The sequence below is a fragment of the Brachycentrus maculatus genome, unplaced genomic scaffold (assembly GCF_059751285.1).
Source record: "Brachycentrus maculatus isolate JH-2025_06_01 unplaced genomic scaffold, ASM5975128v1 h1tg000683l, whole genome shotgun sequence".
Taxonomy (NCBI): Eukaryota; Metazoa; Arthropoda; class Insecta; order Trichoptera; family Brachycentridae; genus Brachycentrus; species Brachycentrus maculatus.
The window spans coordinates 12,178-31,366 of NW_028281415.1; the positions used below are offsets into that span (position 1 = coordinate 12,178).

The window sequence follows — 19,189 nt, forward strand, 5'->3', positions numbered from 1 at the left end:
TCTAAAACAAAAATAAATAAAATATAATCTCATGATTTAATGCCAAAATTAAGTAACTACACCATTTTTCAGTATGATGATCGTAATATTATTAAAATAGCTTTTGTGTAAAAATTTACTATTTTTTTTCTTTATAAAAGCTCTTAAAAAATTAACAAAACATTTAATTATTTTTATGTAAAAATAATGTGATTACATTAATTAAGTAACAGGAAAAGTTAGTCAGCAAGTAATTTTCTAGTTATTTTTTTTTAAATAACAATTTTAATACTACATATTAATATTTTCAATATTTTTAGCATTTACTCCGTGTTTAGTCACTTTTACTTTTTTTAGAAACTGTTTAATATTACATGTCACTACAATAGCACTATTCGCACACTTAAAACTGCAGAAAATATTAATAACATGCGTTTTTTGTCGACCTGAGGACCAATATGCACTAAGGATGTTTGTCAAAATACCTATTATATAGGTTACAAGGAGTGGGCGGGAACTAAAACGGGTGGTGAAAAATCTTGCTTAACCAATATTGTGTAATCAAATAGTAGACTATAAGGAAAATTAATTAGTATGTTTATAAATGTCGACTAAAAACGAATGTGATTAATATTTATGTAGTTGTGAGTAGTTCTATGGTAGTGACATTTAGTATTGTTTGAATCCTAGTGTAGTGATTTCCCTGACGAAGAGACGGATACGTCTCGATACCAGTAAAATCTCAGTGAATAGTTACATACTAACATTTAGTAAAAAAAGTAAAAATACTAAGGTTGAAATAATATCTCTTATCTTAAAATATATGGTGTAAATTTGTATAAAAATATTTCTATTAATTTATTTTTCTTCCATTCAGATCCATAAAATAAAGTCACATATCTAACTTATGCAGTAAATTACCATTTGCTAGAAATTATTTTAAGTACCTAAATTTTTTTTTACACTCAGGAATAACAAAGTAAATATGTACACCTGAAAAACAAGATGTAGCAAATTCGGTTAATCGAATAAAATTCTAATAAAAACTAATAACATTCTAATAAACATATGATAAAAATTCTAATAAAGATCTGATAAAAGTTAATCGAAGGATGATCATTTTGGTTTTTGGGTTTAAGTTTTTGAACTGTGCTTGTAGGTTGATTTAAATGTCTTTGTTTTATTTCCTTTCAAAAACTACCAACTTAGCAACTTAACAAACATATCTAAGAAAAGTTAACCATTGCTATTTGTAATTTTACTATATTATCAACAAACAAAACAAGTGAATAAACAAGAATAAATATTTCATAATAATGTAATTATCCCAACTATAAGTGTTAAAACATATTCTTTATAATATATATGTTTTTAACTTGACTTTTTGACATTCATATAAACATTCTGACCATGGGTATGGAATATTTGAGGTAGGTAGATTGTATTGTTGATTTTTATTTTTTATTTTGGACATTTCAATAAGCAAAATGAATAGCCATTTTGAAAGAATGCACCTGCTTTGGTTTTTAAGTACATGGGGTCCTGAGCGATGATAATTTGATAATTTACTAGAGAAAATGATGATTTTAAATGGATGAAGGTAGGACACAGTGGGTGAGGATCTACCTAATCTCTCTTTTTGTATGGTATTAAGTTAAACCGATAAAACTTTTAAAATATTTACAGGACCATTTAATGGTGAATCATTTTTACAAGTTTTAAGTTTTTTGCAGTTCAACATGTTTGATAAAGGAATCGCTTTCTATACTTAAAATTGAATGTTAAGTACCTCACAGGTCTATGTAACGGTAATATTTTTTAATAATATATCATCAGCATAGCGTAAGTACATAAAAAAGTACATTGAAAAATCCAAAGTTAAATTAAGAATAATCAAAGTAAAGAAATTTCCTTAGGTTCGTAAAATAAACTTTCGTTCTTAAGCAGATCGTCAACATCCTCCATATTGTAAAATATGATCAATTCAGCGGGACTGAGTCCTTGGAATATCTCGCAGACGCTCGGTCTGACATTGAAGAAGAAGAGCAACTGCCCGCGGGCTTTGAAATCTTCGGCGAGAGATTGGATAGCTTTGGCAGCCGTGTAATCGGCTCCGTAGATGTACGTGCAGTCTAGCACGACAGGTAAGTTTTTCAGCACCGACTGTTTGATGATGACACGACGAACGTAGTTCACAGATGGGAAGATCAGGCAACGGTCAGGGGTGACCATGAGATAATTTCCTCCTCCTGCACTCTAAAATTTACAAACGTATATGGTTATACTCGGTAATTTGCTGCTAAAATTTTAGTGAGTTAACTATGTAGTGAGACTTTTATTTCTAAAGACTTTGGTATTCTGAAACAAGTCATCTCTCAGTTAAAATTAAATGAATATGTATTTTATTTTTACCAGATAGAAGCAAAGATAAAGTTATATACACTACGAAGTTAAAGTGTTAGCTATCATAAGTAATCCATGCCATGGTCTTCATTTTCCAATTACATTTATTAATGTATTCTCTAAAGCAAACTTTAAATATTTATATATTTAGTGTAAAATAGAGCATAGGCATATAAAAAAGAAATTATATGTTTTTTGGATAATACATTAGCTTCAGCTGTTTCTGCTTATAGATATACTCGTTTCTATTACTGTTGTAAATGTTTCTACAGAAAAATAATAAAATAAAAAACTTACAATTTGAGATTCAACAGTTATCTTGGGTCGAGCCGCATAGTAAAGAATAAATATTAAGTTAAGACCAACGCCAAGCAGAATTCCAATTTCCAAGGGAAAGACCAGACAAAAGATGAAAGTTCCAGTCGCAGGAATCAAATCAGTTTCTGAGGAAAATGTTCAATGTTTAAATATACAATACATATAAAATCTTTAAAGATCGCATGAAATGAATTAAACTTTAGAACGCTTACTGTTAATTTTCCACATGGGCTTGATGACGTGAAATTCAACCATAAAAATAACGGCCGCAATGATCACTGCAGCCAAAGATGCTTTAGGAATGTAGGCAAAGTACGGAGTGAAGAAAAGCAGGGATAATATCACCAAAATTCCTGTGAAACAAAACAAAATACTACAAAACCTTATAATTCCAAACTAGTGTACATATGTTGTTTGAAACTGATTTTAGCCTCTCTATTGATGTTCCAAAATATATTTGACAATTCATTTTTAATTTAATAAAAAATATTATTTTTCTACAAATGTAACCTTCTCATGTTATCCGATGTCATTTTCTATTTTTCCTATCGCATCAATTCTTTTATCTTGTATTTGTAAGAAATTGAAAAACAATCGATCGATGGATGATCACACTATTATCAAAATAATGTTTGTGTTAAAGCTAATGATATGTTATATTAAGATGTGACACAGATGTGAAATATGAAAGTAAAAATAAATGATTTTTGATCGTTTTTCCAGTATCATATAATTACTCAATGGTAAAAGCATATTTTAAAAAAAATTATATGTATTATATTATAATTATTTATATGCATATATTACATTACAATTTGGCATATTGTCGATGATTAAATAAATAGTAATATTTGTAATATTTGTAGAGAAAGGTAAACTTTGTTAATTGTCTTTGAAAATTTTATGAAAAAAGGATCTCCACTTTGAAAAACAGTTTACTTAATTTTTTTTACTACATAAGTCCCAATCATTGTTCAGTAACCTACAACAAATGAGAAAATACTCTTGTTTACCTGTGTATAGTCCTCCAAAGGGGGTCTGAACACCAGATGCATGATTAACGGCTGATCGGGGTACAGAACCAGTTGAAGGATACGCCTGGACGAATGCACTTCCGATGTTACTCACACCAATTGCTATCAACTCCTGAGTGGCATCTATTGTCTTGCCATTTGCTAGAACAATATAAGAAAAAAATATTTGTTTGATGTTACCAAAATAACTAAAAGAGTAAATCGCAAATTTCAATATGGATTTATAAAAAGCGCGCTAAACGGGTTTAAAAAAAAAAAGTTGACTTAAGATAATGATTGGAATATTTTTTTTCAAATACTGGTTGCTATATCCATTTGTTCTTAGGTCCATACCATACTTACCATTAAAAAAAATTAATACATACAGTCAAACTCGGTTATTTTGATCACGGAAATAGCGATATCAAGATATCGCTATTTCCGTGATCAAAATAACCAAAATATCCAAGGACATAACGAGGAAACATTCGCTGTCATTTAGCAAAATTTCTTTACCCACCCTACCTTTAGATTATTTTCAGGCATATTTTTTATAAACAAGCAAAAAAAATCACAACGTTTGTTGTCACTAAATATTGTCAAGTATGAAACATGACAAAAATTGTTCAGTGTATCCGGTACGCATTAAATATTTTTGGAACAGATATCTTTTCTCGTAGGTCATATGGGTTAGCGCAGAATGGTGAAGAAAAACTGCGTGTATCACTTACGTTCGTATGTGTAGGGCGGTTAAAGTTCGTTTGATCGTTTATAATTTTTTTTTCGACCCAAAGCAATAAAATCCAACCAGACAGTTAACTAGACCGACGCCACTTAGATCGGAATACGTTTATGACACTATTTAAGATACTAATTAACTAATTGGCACTTTCGCCGACAACATTGAAAAAATATCTGCGCATGGAGCAGCACTCATTTCAATTTTTCGTATGGTAAAATATTAGACTTACCAAAAGCTTTGCATATGGCAATATTTTCCAGAAGACCAATTAGCGGGACAATTATCAACCCAGAGCCGAGATCAGAGCACATATCCAGGAAGTTATGAGTTATATTGCCTTTTGTGTAGCTAAATGGAGGTGGTTTTACTTCTGGGAAACCCGGAGGAACGAAACCTACAAAACACATCATAAGTCTAAAACTCGTGTCATATGAGAAAAGTTAAACATTTTTAATCCATAAAAGATATGCAAAATTGCAAAAAGGGTCATTCCCTGTATCTTTATACAACTTTTTGTAGCATCAATGTATTTGCTTCTTTCTTTGTCGTAGGCATTTGGAACTGGTAGTTGCCTTTTGATCATAGAGTAGATGTTTAACCTTCTATGAAACTCAGGGAATGAAGAATTATTATTACTCGTTGGAGTTCTGATAAAGACTTAGATGAGAAAAAAATCAGATTTAAACAGACCCCAAAATTCATAAAAGTCAATTGAAATCTAAATGATTTAAAAAAAAACAGTGTAGAACGTAAAGGTGGAGACTGACCGGAGCATTTCGTCGTACCGTAACACGTTACGATGGGAGCATTCAGGCAGTCAGTACAGCGAGCCGAGTGCTCCATCTATAGTTTTGGATGCTCGGTGATGCTCGCCGCGAGCGATGTTACGAGGTTATGTTACGATGAAATGCTCCGGTCAGTCTCCACCTTAAAACATCTTGGTAAAACTCGATAAATCGATTCTGAACTTCTAAGTTAATTTTATTTTTACCATTATTATGGTATTTTTTGTTACCTATGAGTTTGATGGGAGGTTCACTATCAACTGAAGTTAACATATACCCGATGATGCCGCAGATGACAATGATGAGAGTGTTTCTCAAAGCTCCAATACCCCAGAGAATCTTATTAATCACTTTGTGAATTTTCGATTTGTCATTATCTTCTTCAGGACCTATCTTGATCATTCCGAGAGACTTAAATAAAATTTTAATCATTAGTTACATATATTGTCGTTGGAAGTAAAATTAAAAGAATAAAAGTTTAAAACATTGACTTTTGTTGCTGAACAAGTTTTTAAATTCTCAGCCAATGAGATGTCCTTATACAAAATTTATAAATTTATGGAAAAGGCACATTTTGGAGGAGTTTAAGTAGAATAAAGTATAGCTAAAAAAAATCTTTCTTAATATTTTGTGAGGTCTCAAATTTTATTTATATTGAAATAATAATAAAAAATACATTGACTACGAAAATGAAAATAAAAAACCACAAAAATGAGTTAAGACTAGAAAATAATTATACTTGTATATTTTAGTCGCAAGATAGATACACATTTGTAAAATGATCAGTTATCATATCTATGTTCTTTTTTTTAAAATCCAATTTATCTAGATGTGCTCTTTCTGGGCAAATAAAGAAAAACTACATTTTGTGTTTGAATTATTATATCTTTAACTATTACCCTTATAAGTAAAACAACAAAGATGCAGGAGAGTCCCAGAACAGCATCCCATAATTTGGTAGAACGTATTTCCGTAAAAATGGAGATCCACTGCTGAAGGAATGTTGTTCCTTTAACCGGTATAGCCAGGATGTCCTTAACTTGTGATGTTAAGATTACAAGCGCTACAGCAGAAGTAAAACCCGATGACACTGGACCAGAAATAAAGTCAATCATGAATCCTGAAATGGAAAAACAGTTTGTTATTATCTTATATTATCACTTATCTAGAAAATCCTTTCCTGATGCTAAATATTTTTTAATGCTAAAAAATTGACGCAGTTAAAAATAATTTTTCAAACAAAAGAACACGTTCTTCTCCGCCTCCGTAGTGTAATGGTCAGCACGCTCGGCTACCGTTCTGGAGGTCCCGGGTTCGATTCCGAAGGGGGATAAAATAAATATATGAGTGAAATAAAAAATATTATTATTATTTATATAAATAAAGAATAAAGTAAAATATTATATGAGTGATTTTTACACTGTAATATTTATTCAACATTACCCTGGACTGGTACCTGAAGCGGAGGGCTGATCACCTTTCCTTCATGTGTTAACGATCAAGATAACATTGCGCTTATATGTTACAGTGCCCTATGCACCATCGGGGTGCAGATATATATATATATATATATATATATATATATATATATATGTATATACAAACACACACACACACACACACACACACAAAACTGAAAATCTCTTGTATCGTGGCAAGCACGTTGAAATGTTCTCAGGTTCTTTGGATACGTTGCGCGTGGCAACGAGGATAGCCTGGAACGACTGATTGTGATTGGTAGCCTGGAGGGGAAGAGAGGGATAGAAAGATCCCCCACACGGTGGACCAATAAAATTAAGGCAGCAGCAGGCACCTCGGTGGTTGGAGCGCTACACGCAGCGCAGTCAAGGGATAACTGAAGGTCACAATCCTCAGTAACGAGGAATAAGACGGAGAAGAAGAGAAAAGTACATTTATAGGAGCTTCAAAATTATTGAATTCAATCATTAAATTGCTTACCAAGTCCAAATAATCCTATCAAAAGTTCAATAATCCCAACTAGGAAGGTTAAAAGTATAGCATGCTCAACTCCAAAGCCTTTATTGGCTACAGTCTGGTATGTCATCAGGGAAGTGATTGCAGCAGGACCAATAGCAACCTCCTTACAGCTTCCTAACAAGATGTAAATAAAAGCTCCAAGAAAGGACCCGTATAGTCCATACTGAAATCAAACAAGAGTTTGTGTTCAAAACTGACAATCCAAAAATGGATTTAGAGATTTTAATATTTTAAATGTTAATAATATGTAATAAAGACTATCAAACCCACGGACAGCAAAATATCTAGTAGAATAGATATGGCATAAAAATGATATAATTTAGTGGAAAACCTTCATGTATAACTTTATTTTCAAAATATGTATTGTCAGTAAATTTAGAAAGTCTCATAGAAATGTTGACAAAGAGCCATTAACCATGATTATAATAACCTTTTTACTTTGTAGCGTACGAGAATATTGAGTACGAGCATATGTTTTCTTAGAAAAATTAACTCACTACGTTATAACAGAATCCAGCTTTATTCGTTCTAAGAATTGATACTTAAATATGTCCATTTGTTTTTATTTTTTTAACACAGATTGATAATGCCCTTGCAAGGGAAAATAAAAATAAATAAATAAGGTTATGATTTCAATATTGATTTTATAAATTTAAACTTTTATTATATAATGATTTATATTATTTTTTTACATCTCATCAAAGATGAAGAATATGCAAGTCTGGGCATTTACGGGGCTGACGACCGTCACAGGCTGGTATATTCCATATTTTTCTTCATCTTTGATGAGATGTCAAAAAATAAAATGAAAAAAATTCCAGATTTGTGAACAAGTATTTGGACACACTCAAATTGTTAGAAATTATGATTTATCATTCAATTAAAAAATTGTACTAAGTTTACAATTCAATATTTGTAATTAAACTTGGTAAATATCATTATTACTTAATATCTATTGTGACACTATAATTCGATGCAATTCACACCATTTTCAAACACCACATGTGAATCTAAGTCTAAATTTTAGAATTGTCTCCTTGGGACGTTAAATGATGAAGAAAAGGTAGAAGTTATTTGATTATTTATTAATGAGAACATGGATAATGAGGATAGATTTTTAAAAATTGTGGTATTTACCAAGTAAGATTAAATGTTAAAAATGGATAAATAAGAACACAAAGTGACCACCGAGTCAATTGATAAACAATTTAATAAATGAAAAATTGTGTTTTACAATTTTAAAAACTTACTTCTGGCGGTAATCCTACTATATTTGCATAGGCTAAAGATTGGGGAATGACAGTTAGTCCAACTGTAATCCCCGCAATAAAGTCCCCTAAAGCATTTTCGGAAGAGTATCTGAAACATATTTAACATGTTATACACATTGCATTATTTTTTGCATTTAAGGCTAATAGTAATAAATAATTATCTATCACATAGAAAAATATTTGTGAAGTCCATGGATTCAAGTGCTGCAATGCAGTCTGAAACATTATATTAGCGTCATTATCATCCAACCTGACACATCCTTACTGTACAGACTGGCTAAAAAAGTGTCTAAAAAAATTACCTGGAAGTCAGGATGGGGAAGAAAGACTTTTTAAAGAAATGTTCTGAAATAAGAAATCGCCTGTTTGTCTTTATCTTCCATCCAACATCACTCCTAACTGGTCCCAGCCATCTGGCTGGGATCCAGATAGGAGTGATGTTGAATGAAAGATAAAGAACCTGAATCGTAAAGCTTACTTGTGAATTGAATTTTAACTCACAACTCAAATAAAACAAAACAATAAATCAACCAAGTTATGGCTTGTATTGTGATACAATATTTTTGTTAATTTTTTGATACAGTATCTACTCAATGAATTAGGGCCACCCATTATTTTTTTGAATACTCTGAAATCTTTTGGATTATTATATTTATTTTACATAAATACTTTAAGTTTTCTATTGATATCTAATATCATGTATATTACCTTCAATAATATGTTAAATATACCTGGATTATTTAAGCCTTTACAAAATTTCAAACCCTTTTTCTGAGAAAGGTCCCTAATTAGCACAGGTAGACAGATAGTTGAAAGTTCAAAAAATAGTCCTATCTCATTTATTAGTGAAGTTTCTTGAGTTCTGGTTGTTGTTTTGTTCAGAGAGGTTATATAGTTATCGTGTCTTGTGAAAAAAACTTAATTTTTAATTTTAGTTCATAAAGTATAATTTTTTTTTGTAAACACAAGTGTTTTTTTTGAAAAGGACAAAATGGGAAAAAGTAAAGACATTTCTGAGGAAAAAAAGTCTAGTGTTATAGTGATACTGAAATTAGGAATACTATCTAATAGAGAAATTTCAAAAAAAGAAAACGTTTCTCGTCAAACAGTGGACCGAATTTCAAAATCAATAAAAAATCAGTCACCCGCCACCAGCAATCGGCGAAAGAACTGTCGTAGGATTAGAAAAACAACACCGAGGACTGATCGAAAAATCGTTCAAAGTGCCTTAGAAAACCGTAGTGCATCAGCAAAAACATTAAAAATAAAATTGGAAGAAGAGGGTATAAATATATCGGTATCAACACTGAGGCGACGTCTTTACGAAGTAAATCTAAAATGCAGGCGCCCTGTAAAAGTACCAAAATTGACACCATGAATGAAAGCGGATCGATTAAAATGGGCCAGGCTACATCGAAATTACTCGGTAGATGATTGGAAAAAGGTATTTATTTAAATTGAATTTTCAACATATCATTTTAGTAAATAAACTTATATATTTGAATTAAACTTAAATTTTCATTATTTTTCAGGTCATCTTTAGTGATGAGTGCCAGTTAGAAGCCGCGACAGAGAGCCGTCGATTCGTCAGGAGAACACCAATGGAACGTTACAATGAGGCCTGTGTGGTAAAAGTTATCAAACACCCCCCTGCAACAATGATATGGTCATGTATTATTAACAATTTACCTGGGCCGTTGTTTTTCGTGGAAGGAACAATGAACCGAAATTCCTATAAGCAGGTCCTCGAACGAATTTTATTGCCCTTCTACCATACACTCGACCCAACAGAAGGTCCATACACCTTCATGCAGGATGGGGCACCTTGCCACCGGGCTAAATCAATAATAAAAATTTTGTCTAACAAAAATCTGCCCTTGCTCCCCTGGCCTGGAAATTCTCCGGACCTTAATCCTATAGAAAACGTATGGAGCATGTTAAAAATAAGGTATACTCATTTCCAAATCCGACAGTAGACTATCTAAAAAAAAATATTCAAAAAATTTGGTCAGAAGACGAAGAAATAAAAAACATGATAAAACAGTGCATTTTAAGTATGCCAAAAAGAATTGAGGCAGTTATTTCTGCCAAAGGTGGAAATACTAAATACTAACTATATTTATATGAAAATATATGCATAATTTAAGCGTAATAAAGTTTTCATGTGTAAATAAAATTCAATTTTGTTTTATTCAAGGTTTTCTCTGAGTTATTCCTGTTTGAATTGAGAAATTGCGTGAAATTCTGCGTGGCCCTAATTCATTGAGTAGATACTGTAAAATGAATAAATAAACAGACAGAAACATTGGTAGAATCTTGATTATTGTTTAAAAAACATGTATTCAATAAAAGTGTATGTCAAGTGAAGTTTTTTTTTTAACCACCCTACACATACGAACGTACGTGATACGCGAGGTTTTTCTTCACCATTCCACGCTAACCCATATGACCTATGCGCACGAGAAAAGATATCTGTAGAAAGATATCTACACTGACAAATTTTTGTCAGGTTTCATACCTGATAATATCTTGTGATGACAAATGTTGTGATTTTTTTGCTTGTTTATAAAAAAAAAATGCCTGAAAATAACCCGAAGGTAGGGTGGTTAATTGCATGGCTTAAAAAGAGTCCCACAGGACTCTTTAACAGCTAAACCGTAGGACACTCCCTCAATGAATATATTTTCTTATGATTTTTTTAAAACTGTCGTATCATTGTGGCATTCTAAAATAAAGAATGAATCACAAACATCCAGACCAATTAAAAATAAATCTTTAGCATTAACAGAACCCACGACACCAGTATCACAGCTAAGCGTCTGTCTACACAGCTCCGTCACAGGTCCTGAAATATATTTCTCATTTTAATAAAATTATCAAATCAAATATTTCAATACTTACTTGGGAAGCCATGTCAGTATGGGAAGTCGTTTGAACAAATTCTTCTTAGTGAAACTTTTTTCAAATTTAAGCCTAGCCCATGGTATTATGGATTTCACAATTTCACTACAAGTCTTGGGAGGATTAGTTGATAGATCCACGGGTGTGTTCATTACACCACGGTGTAAGTAACTATAAGATGCCTACGCACAAAATACAATGCTACAATTAATTTCAATTTAAATAAACAATACATTTACATCGTTTGTATCATCCCCTGTTAAATAAATATAAAGAAAAGACAGAATATTTATGGATTTCCAGCAAATCCAGTCCAGCTTACAGTTAAAATTATAGTAATTTCACAGTAACCGCACCAATCTCCTACATACAAAGAAAGATAAACTGTGTTTGTCGGTTAGTATTTGTATCATTTGCTTAGGCATAATAATGAATTACACCAGTAATTTGAGCAAAGAAAAGACAAATAAAGATTATGAGAACACACCAAGCACGTGTCAGATGGTTACATAATTTTAAAATTTAGGAAATATTTATGAGAAATCTACCATAATTAAAGTTAATTTGATCATTAAAATAAGTGAAATGTAAACCATTACGTACTTATATCTTATATAATATTCACATATTCACATTATAAATCTAAAGAGATCTTTAATCAAGTAAGATTATTCATAGTTGATAATTATATTTTATCTATAAATTTGTTTTAGAGGTTATAAAGTATATTTTGTTTGACATTTGACATTGACAGCCAGATTATCTGACAGCATTCAATAAATAAATAGATAGTATTTTCAGTGTTGCTAAGCTTGAAAAAAGAATTTTGAATTCCAGACATTTAGAGCTGTGTTGGGTAGGTAAATTCTCCGTTAGACTTTTGGCTAAAAAATAAAGCTGAGCCTTTGAGGCCAACAATATGGCGAGTGTTTTTGCCTAGAATTTTCACTCATGAATTACATGAAATTATAGTAACTTTAAACATAAAGAGTAAATCCACTCACAAGTAGGCATAGGCTATGAAACTTTTAAAGTTGAAGCCTGAGTAGGGACATGATAAACGGTGTTGCATAAGCCGTAGCTAGATTTCAGAGTCACTTGGACGTTAGGTAATTCAAAAAAAAAATGAGGCCAACAAGGGTAAGCCTAAGCCAACAGAGAAAGTTTTGGAGGAAAAATGACGGTCCATGATTTTCATTAAAATTTTATGAGAGATAAAAAAAGCATTTCTTTTTTTAGATTTTACTCAACTGTTACTGGGGATCCTAAAATTATTTTCGAATAACAATATTTTTTATCAAATGTCAAATGGTCAAAAGCATGAAAAGTACTTAGGTACTTACTTCATTATCTCGATATTTGTACCTACTTGCTTTTGGATCACATCGTTAACTATTGATGCCAATTGATACTATCAATGATACTTGTGTCAATAATGATAATAAACTTTATTATCATGCAGGGAAGCAGAGAGGATAGAACACCAAAACACTATAAATGTTCACAGAATTTGCTTATTCTACATCCATGCATTTTTTCATTCATGCGCACTTTTCTGAGTCAGACACATCCATTTTCACTAACTTTTTTAAAAAAATTTTCTATTAACCCTTATCCGCACCCAATGGTGCATAGGGCACTGCATCGTATAGAAGCGGTGCTATCTCAATCGTTAAATACACAAAGGAAAGGTGATCAGCCTTGTGCTTCAGGCACCAGTCCAGGGTCATATTAAATAAATATTAGACTGAAAAATCACTAACATTTATATTGACCATCTTGGGAATCCAACCCGGGACCTCCAGCATGGTAGCCTAGCGCGCTAGTCACTACACTTGAAGGCGGACAAAAGCGGAGGAGGCTTACTTTAGACTTGCGTAAACAATATTTTTAATTTACATACTATATATTTGTATAATATTAGCAGCACTTATTCTTTTGTAATGTTTTCTTCAATCAAAACTCTATTAATGCACATCCATGATAAAATAATCATATTTAATGTAGATTATTATGTTGAATTCGAGATTAATTCAGGAGATATTAGTACAGAGGCAAATTATTCACTAAGTTAGTATAATTGATATCACTCCTCTATATAGAATTTGTTTTGAAGATCAAATATTTGAAAAGCTATATTTTTTTAGAGCCTATCTAGACCCATTGAACGTAATACATTTCTATGTCGTCATTGGTTTGTCTTTGTTTGCAGTACATACTAGGTTTTTGGCAGCAACTTAGCGTAAAAAATATAGGTAGATAGAGATATCATTACAGTGGAACCTCTTATAACGAGCATAATTTGTTCCAGCATGTTAAATACATTAATGCTTTCCATGCCGAGAGAATACTCAATTTTGTAAACATTTTTTTACTAACCTTTATTCAAATAAAATTACTTATAAATTGAAAACAACTTGGAATACAATTTAGATTTGAATTTTTTTAAATAAATATAAGAATTTTTGACAAATAATGAATTATTTAACCTATTAAACTGTTTTAAGACAACTTAACCGTCTGTCTTGTTTTTGCCGGCGTTTCAAAATTCGTCACAGCATTATCATTGAATAAATTTTTAGTACTAATAGCCACCTTCTTATTAGAGTGATGGTTCGTAACGTACGATGCAACAGATTCCCATGGTTTCAGCATTTCTCTTATTGCGTTTGAAGATTGTTCCTCTGCTACTTCCTCCTCCTCCATTAACAAGCTCTCCTCGATAATATCTTGCTGTGAAACCCGATCCAACTCGATAAGCTCTTCGGTGGTCAGCACTTGGTTATGCTCTTTCACAAGCTCTACAATATCGTTTTTATCCACCTTGAGTCCTATGATATTGGCCAATGACACAATCTCGTTGACTGTAAACTCCACAGGTACTGTTTCAATATCACATTTGACAACACTCTCTGGCCAAAGTATTTTCCAAGCAGAAGTGAAGGTCTTCTTGGTAACTCCTTCCCAAGTCACAGAAGTATCAGCTCACAAGTGAATCTCATGAAAAGGGGACTTGCCCTTTCTCTGTAACTCGTTATGCAAAATATTGCTTGTGAAAGGAGCTTTTTTCACTTTATTTTAGCTCCTTGTGCGTTATGAGAGGTGCTCCTTATGAGAGGTTCCCTCGTATTTTATTTAAAGTCAAATAAAAAAAAACTTTTATTACAATTATAATAATCTATGAATAGATTTTCCATACATTTCCCATTCATTCCCAAATACTAATTCCACACAGTACTAAAATTGATTTCACTGACAAATATATATACACACACACACACATACACAAATATATATATATATATATATATATATATATATATATATATATATATATATATATATATATATATATATATATATATATATATCAAAATCAAAATAAAATCCTGACCATTTTTGGTGATAGCTTGATACTTCATAGTAACGTTAATAAACAATGCCCATACAATATTGAAAAAATGTTGTCTAGTTCTATTATAGTATCTTGGATTTTATTCTGAGTTCTGGAGGTTCTAATCTTTACTATGCTGTAATCTTGTGATTTAATATCTATTTTAAAAGTAATAGCAATGGAAAATTATTACATTTTATACTTGTATAATTAACTTTGAATTCAACGAATAATCTACTTTTAAAAACCCTACATTGAATTGCTTGTGGAAACTCCATTTCCTAATCCCTCATGCAAAGTATAATTTTTTAATCTTATTTGATCTCTTAAATGCTTTTTATCTCCTTTTAGCTTCAGATAACTTGAGTAAATATTATTTTTTCAGTGAGTAAACCAATGTACACTAAAAATCTGCATCTATAATTTGTTTACTACTTAATATAACAGCAAAAAAAGAATTTATTTATCTGCTTGCGGACCTACTGTATGAAAATGGAAATATCTTTAAAGAAATCAAGATACATAGAGATATTAATAATCTTTAAAAAAAAATAAGTATGCACTTTATCAAACATGTATTATAAAACTTATTTTTTTGTTTTCTTATCATATTTTTATTTATAATTATTATTTAATGACATACAATGTCAGTTAACATACAAACCCTGCAAACGTTTAATGTTTGTTTAGTGAATGCACAAATGATTATATTATATTATTTATATTTATTTGTTTCCACTCTGACCATTTTTTCTCATAACTGATCAGCTACCGTGATCAAAAAAATGTGACATTTTTCTACCATTAAAATAAATATTTTGGCTCTCCTGGCAAATGTTATTTTAACTACTAACACTAATTTTGCAAAATTTTTAAATATAATAGCTCCAAAAAACCAAAAAATTGACGCAAAATGTGGGAGTATCCTTGGAGAACCGTCGTTAATGCAGGATAACGACTGACAGTCCCAAAAAATATAAGCATATGACAAATATTCTATCACCCAAAATGATAATCTATTTTTCCTATAATATATATTCCTATAAGTAATGGAAAGTTTTATTGAAGAAATGTTGAGTTTTTAAAATTTTTGCGATGATTCACCGTATTTCCTGATTTTTTTTTCGTAGAATATACAGTATCTACTCAATGAATTAGGGCCACCCATTATTTTTTTGAATACTCTGAAATCTTTTGGATTATTACATTTATTTTACATAAATACTTTAAGTTTTTTATTGACATCTAATATCATGTATATTACCTTCAATAATATGTAAAATATACCTGGATTATTTAAGCGTTTACAAAATTTTAAACCCTTTTTCTGAGAAAGGTCCCTAATTAGCACAGGTAGACAGATAGTTGAAAGTTCAAAAAAAAGCCCTATCTCATTTATTAGTGAAGTTTCTTGAGTTCTGATTGTTGTTTTGTTCAGAGAGGTTATATAGTTATCGTGTCTTGTGAAAAAAACTTAATTTTTAATTTTAGTTCATAAAGTATAATTTTTTTTTGTAAACACAAGTGTTTTTTTTGAAAAGGACAAAATGGGAAAAAGTAAAGACATTTCTGAGGAAAAAAAGTCTAGTGTTATAGTGCTACTGAAATTAGGAATACTATCTAATAGAGAAATTTCAAAAAAAGAAAACGTTTCTCGTCAAACAGTGGACAAAATTTCAAAATCAATAAAAAATCAGTCACCCGCCACCAGCAATCAGCGAAAGAACTGTCGTAAGATTAGAAAAACAACACCGAGGACTGATCAAAAAATCGTTCAAAGTGCCTTAGAAAACCGAAGTGCATCAGCAAAAACATTAAAAATAAAATTGGAAGAAGAGGGTATAAATATATCGGTATCAACACTGAGGCGACGTCTTTACGAAGTAAATCTGAAATGCAGGCGCCCTGTAAAAGTACCAAAATTGACACCACGAATGAAAGCGGATCGATTAAAATGGGCCAGGCTACATCGAAATTACTCGGTAGATGATTGGAAAAAGGTATTTATTTAAATTGAATTTTCAACATATCATTTTAGTCAATAAACTTATATATTTGAATTAAACTTAAATTTTCATTATTTTTCAGGTCATCTTTAGTGATGAGTGCCGGTTAGAAGCCGTGACAGAGAGCCGTCGATTCGTCAGGAGAACACCAATGGAACGTTACAATGAGGCCTGTGTGGTTAAAGTTATCAAACACCCCCCTGCAACAATGATATGGTCATGTATTATTAACAATTTACCTGGGCCGTTGTTTTTCGTGGAAGGAACAATGAACCAAAATTCCTATAAGCAGGTCCTCGAACGAATTTTATTGCCCTTCTACCATACACTCGACCCAACAGAAGGTCCATACACCTTCATGCAGGATGGGGCACCTTGCCACCGGGCTAAATCAATAATAAAAATTTTGTCTAACAAAAATCTGCCTTTGCTCCCCTGGCCTGGAAATTCTCCGGACCTTAATCCTATAGAAAACGTATGGAGCATGTTAAAAAATAAGGTATACTCATTCTCAAATCCGACAGTAGACTGTCTAAAAAAAAAATTCAAAAAATTAGGTCAGAAGACGAAGAAATAAAAAACACGATAAAACAGTGCATTTTAAGTATGCCAAAAAGAATTGAGGCAGTTATTTCTGCCAAAGGTGGAAATAATAAATACTAACTATATTTATATGAAAATATATGCATAATTTAAGCGTAATAAAGTGTTCTTGTGTAAATAAAATTCAATGTTGTTTTATTCAAGGTTTTCTCTGAGTTATTCCTGTTTGAATTGAGAAATTGCGCGAAATTCTGCGTGGCCCTAATTCATTGAGTAGATACTGTACTTGGGTGCTAGAGAAATCGGTAAATAAACATATAACTGCGCCGGGCCAGACATTGTGGCCCACGGCCTACTTGAATCATACGGGCCAGAATGTCTGGCCTACTGAGTGGTAAGAATTAAAGATCTTTATGGATAGCTTCTGTATATATAATATAAAAAAATATTATGAACTCGCCTAGTTATATGTTACACAAACAATAAATAAAACTGTTATTTTTTATTTTATATTTTATTTTCATTTTAAAAAATACATTTATCTTACATAGTTTAGTGTCGGGTGACAATTTGGTCAATTTATGTATTACTAAATGATTCCAAACCATTCAAATGGAAAAGTTTTTTTGAATACAGTGCGAATCTCTATCCAAATTACTAAACATGAAAGCAAGATCACTACACAGCTTCATTTTATGAAGTAAAAAAAATATTTATGATTACTTCTTAAATTTACAGTAACAAATCACAGAAAATATGTATAAATGGAGGCTAATTACCTTAGTATAACTATCCTAATTAAAATATAATGATCATTTTGTAAGCTTTTCGAAATCATTTTTCTCAAAAGCTATTATAAATGTAATCTAATGCTTCTATGGTGAGTTGTCTCATTATAAAATTAGTAAATTAGTTTGATTATATCAATTCCCTCCCAGCAAAATATAGTAAATGCCAGTTACATAAAGATTATTTTGTTCCAGTGAATTTGCCCAAATTATAATAAAATCACGCACATTGGAGCAAATCTTGGATACATCCAAAATGCACATCTTTTTCCAGGCCATGCATATATTCACTTTGAGTACATTTACTAATTACCAACTATCCTAATATTAACCAGTGTGTACAATGTTTTGACGGGAATGGTTGAATATGAAAATATTCATAAAATTGAGAAGCTTATATAAAAGGAAAAATATATAATTAATAAATAATTTATCTAATAACTGAACATTTATAAAACAAATGATCTAATACTGCTACAGAAATTAAATGTCTGATAAAATTCTATACATTTTCATAGAAGTTTTTCGACACTACGGCAAGGAATATGATTGCATAATATTTAATTATAAAAAATAACAACTCATTTAGTAACTTCAAGCCTATATGCTAAATTCTATACATAGAGGGCCCTTTTATATTTAATTTTTAATGGCTAGCGAATGCACTTTTTATAAGACAACTAAAAAGCATATTCACTATGTGCACACATCTAAATATATGAACCTTAACCTATTATTTTATTGAATGAAATATCAAATGATATAGAAGGTACATTGTTATCTAAAGCAATAATAATAAATTTGTGTTAGAAATATTTGTCACTACAAATATTAATCAAATGATGGCATTAGGGCTGCGACCATTAGTATTTAGAAGGATAAATCTCATTTTGAATAATTATAATATGTGTATTTTACAATAAATTATAATTAGTTTGGCAATAAAAAAATGCTCTAAGAAACAAAGCCATTTTTATCCTTTTTTGAACTACGTTTTTTCTCCAATAATTACAGCAAGTTTCAATTAGTGGCTATTTGATGAATATTT

At 31.0% G+C, this 19,189-nt stretch overlaps 2 protein-coding genes across 5 annotated transcripts in view; both read right to left on the reverse strand.

Moving 5' to 3' along the window:
• Positions 1-19,189, reverse strand: part of LOC148300626 (cytochrome P450 9e2-like) — a 229,083-nt gene that overhangs the window by 12,161 nt on the left and 197,733 nt on the right. The window lies entirely within an intron of this gene.
• On the reverse strand, positions 1,431-12,185 carry LOC148300627 (sodium-independent sulfate anion transporter-like). 3 transcript variants are annotated; one of them, XM_088274504.1, is made up of 11 exons: positions 12,014-12,185; positions 11,411-11,592; positions 8,489-8,597; positions 7,200-7,401; positions 6,140-6,360; positions 5,471-5,651; positions 4,685-4,849; positions 3,714-3,875; positions 2,913-3,053; positions 2,680-2,825; positions 1,431-2,235 (listed from the first exon to the last, which is right to left on the reverse strand). In XM_088274504.1, exons 2-11 carry the CDS (start codon positions 11,560-11,562, stop codon positions 1,873-1,875), a joined length of 1,842 nt encoding a protein of 613 aa, XP_088130630.1. In that variant the 5' UTR covers positions 11,563-11,592; positions 12,014-12,185; the 3' UTR covers positions 1,431-1,872. The 3 variants fall into 3 exon arrangements, with proteins under 3 accessions (XP_088130630.1, XP_088130632.1, XP_088130631.1); XM_088274506.1 differs by lacking the exons at positions 7,200-7,401; positions 12,014-12,185 and having other exon boundaries at positions 1,734-2,235; positions 11,411-11,561; XM_088274505.1 differs by lacking the exons at positions 7,200-7,401; positions 11,411-11,592; positions 12,014-12,185 and having other exon boundaries at positions 1,734-2,235; positions 8,489-8,738.

Excerpts from the sequence above, each read along its gene's own strand:
- LOC148300627 (XM_088274504.1), bottom strand. The coding sequence starts at position 11,562 with ATGAACACACCCGTGGATCTATCAACTAATCCTCCCAAGACTTGTAGT. Across the intron at positions 7,402-8,488 it reads TAGTAGGATTACCGCCAGAA|TATGGACTATACGGGTCCTT; the intron begins GTAAGTTTTTAA and ends GTTTGATTTCAG. Across the intron at positions 2,826-2,912 it reads GCCCATGTGGAAAATTAACA|AAACTGATTTGATTCCTGCG; the intron begins GTAAGCGTTCTA and ends CATTTTCCTCAG.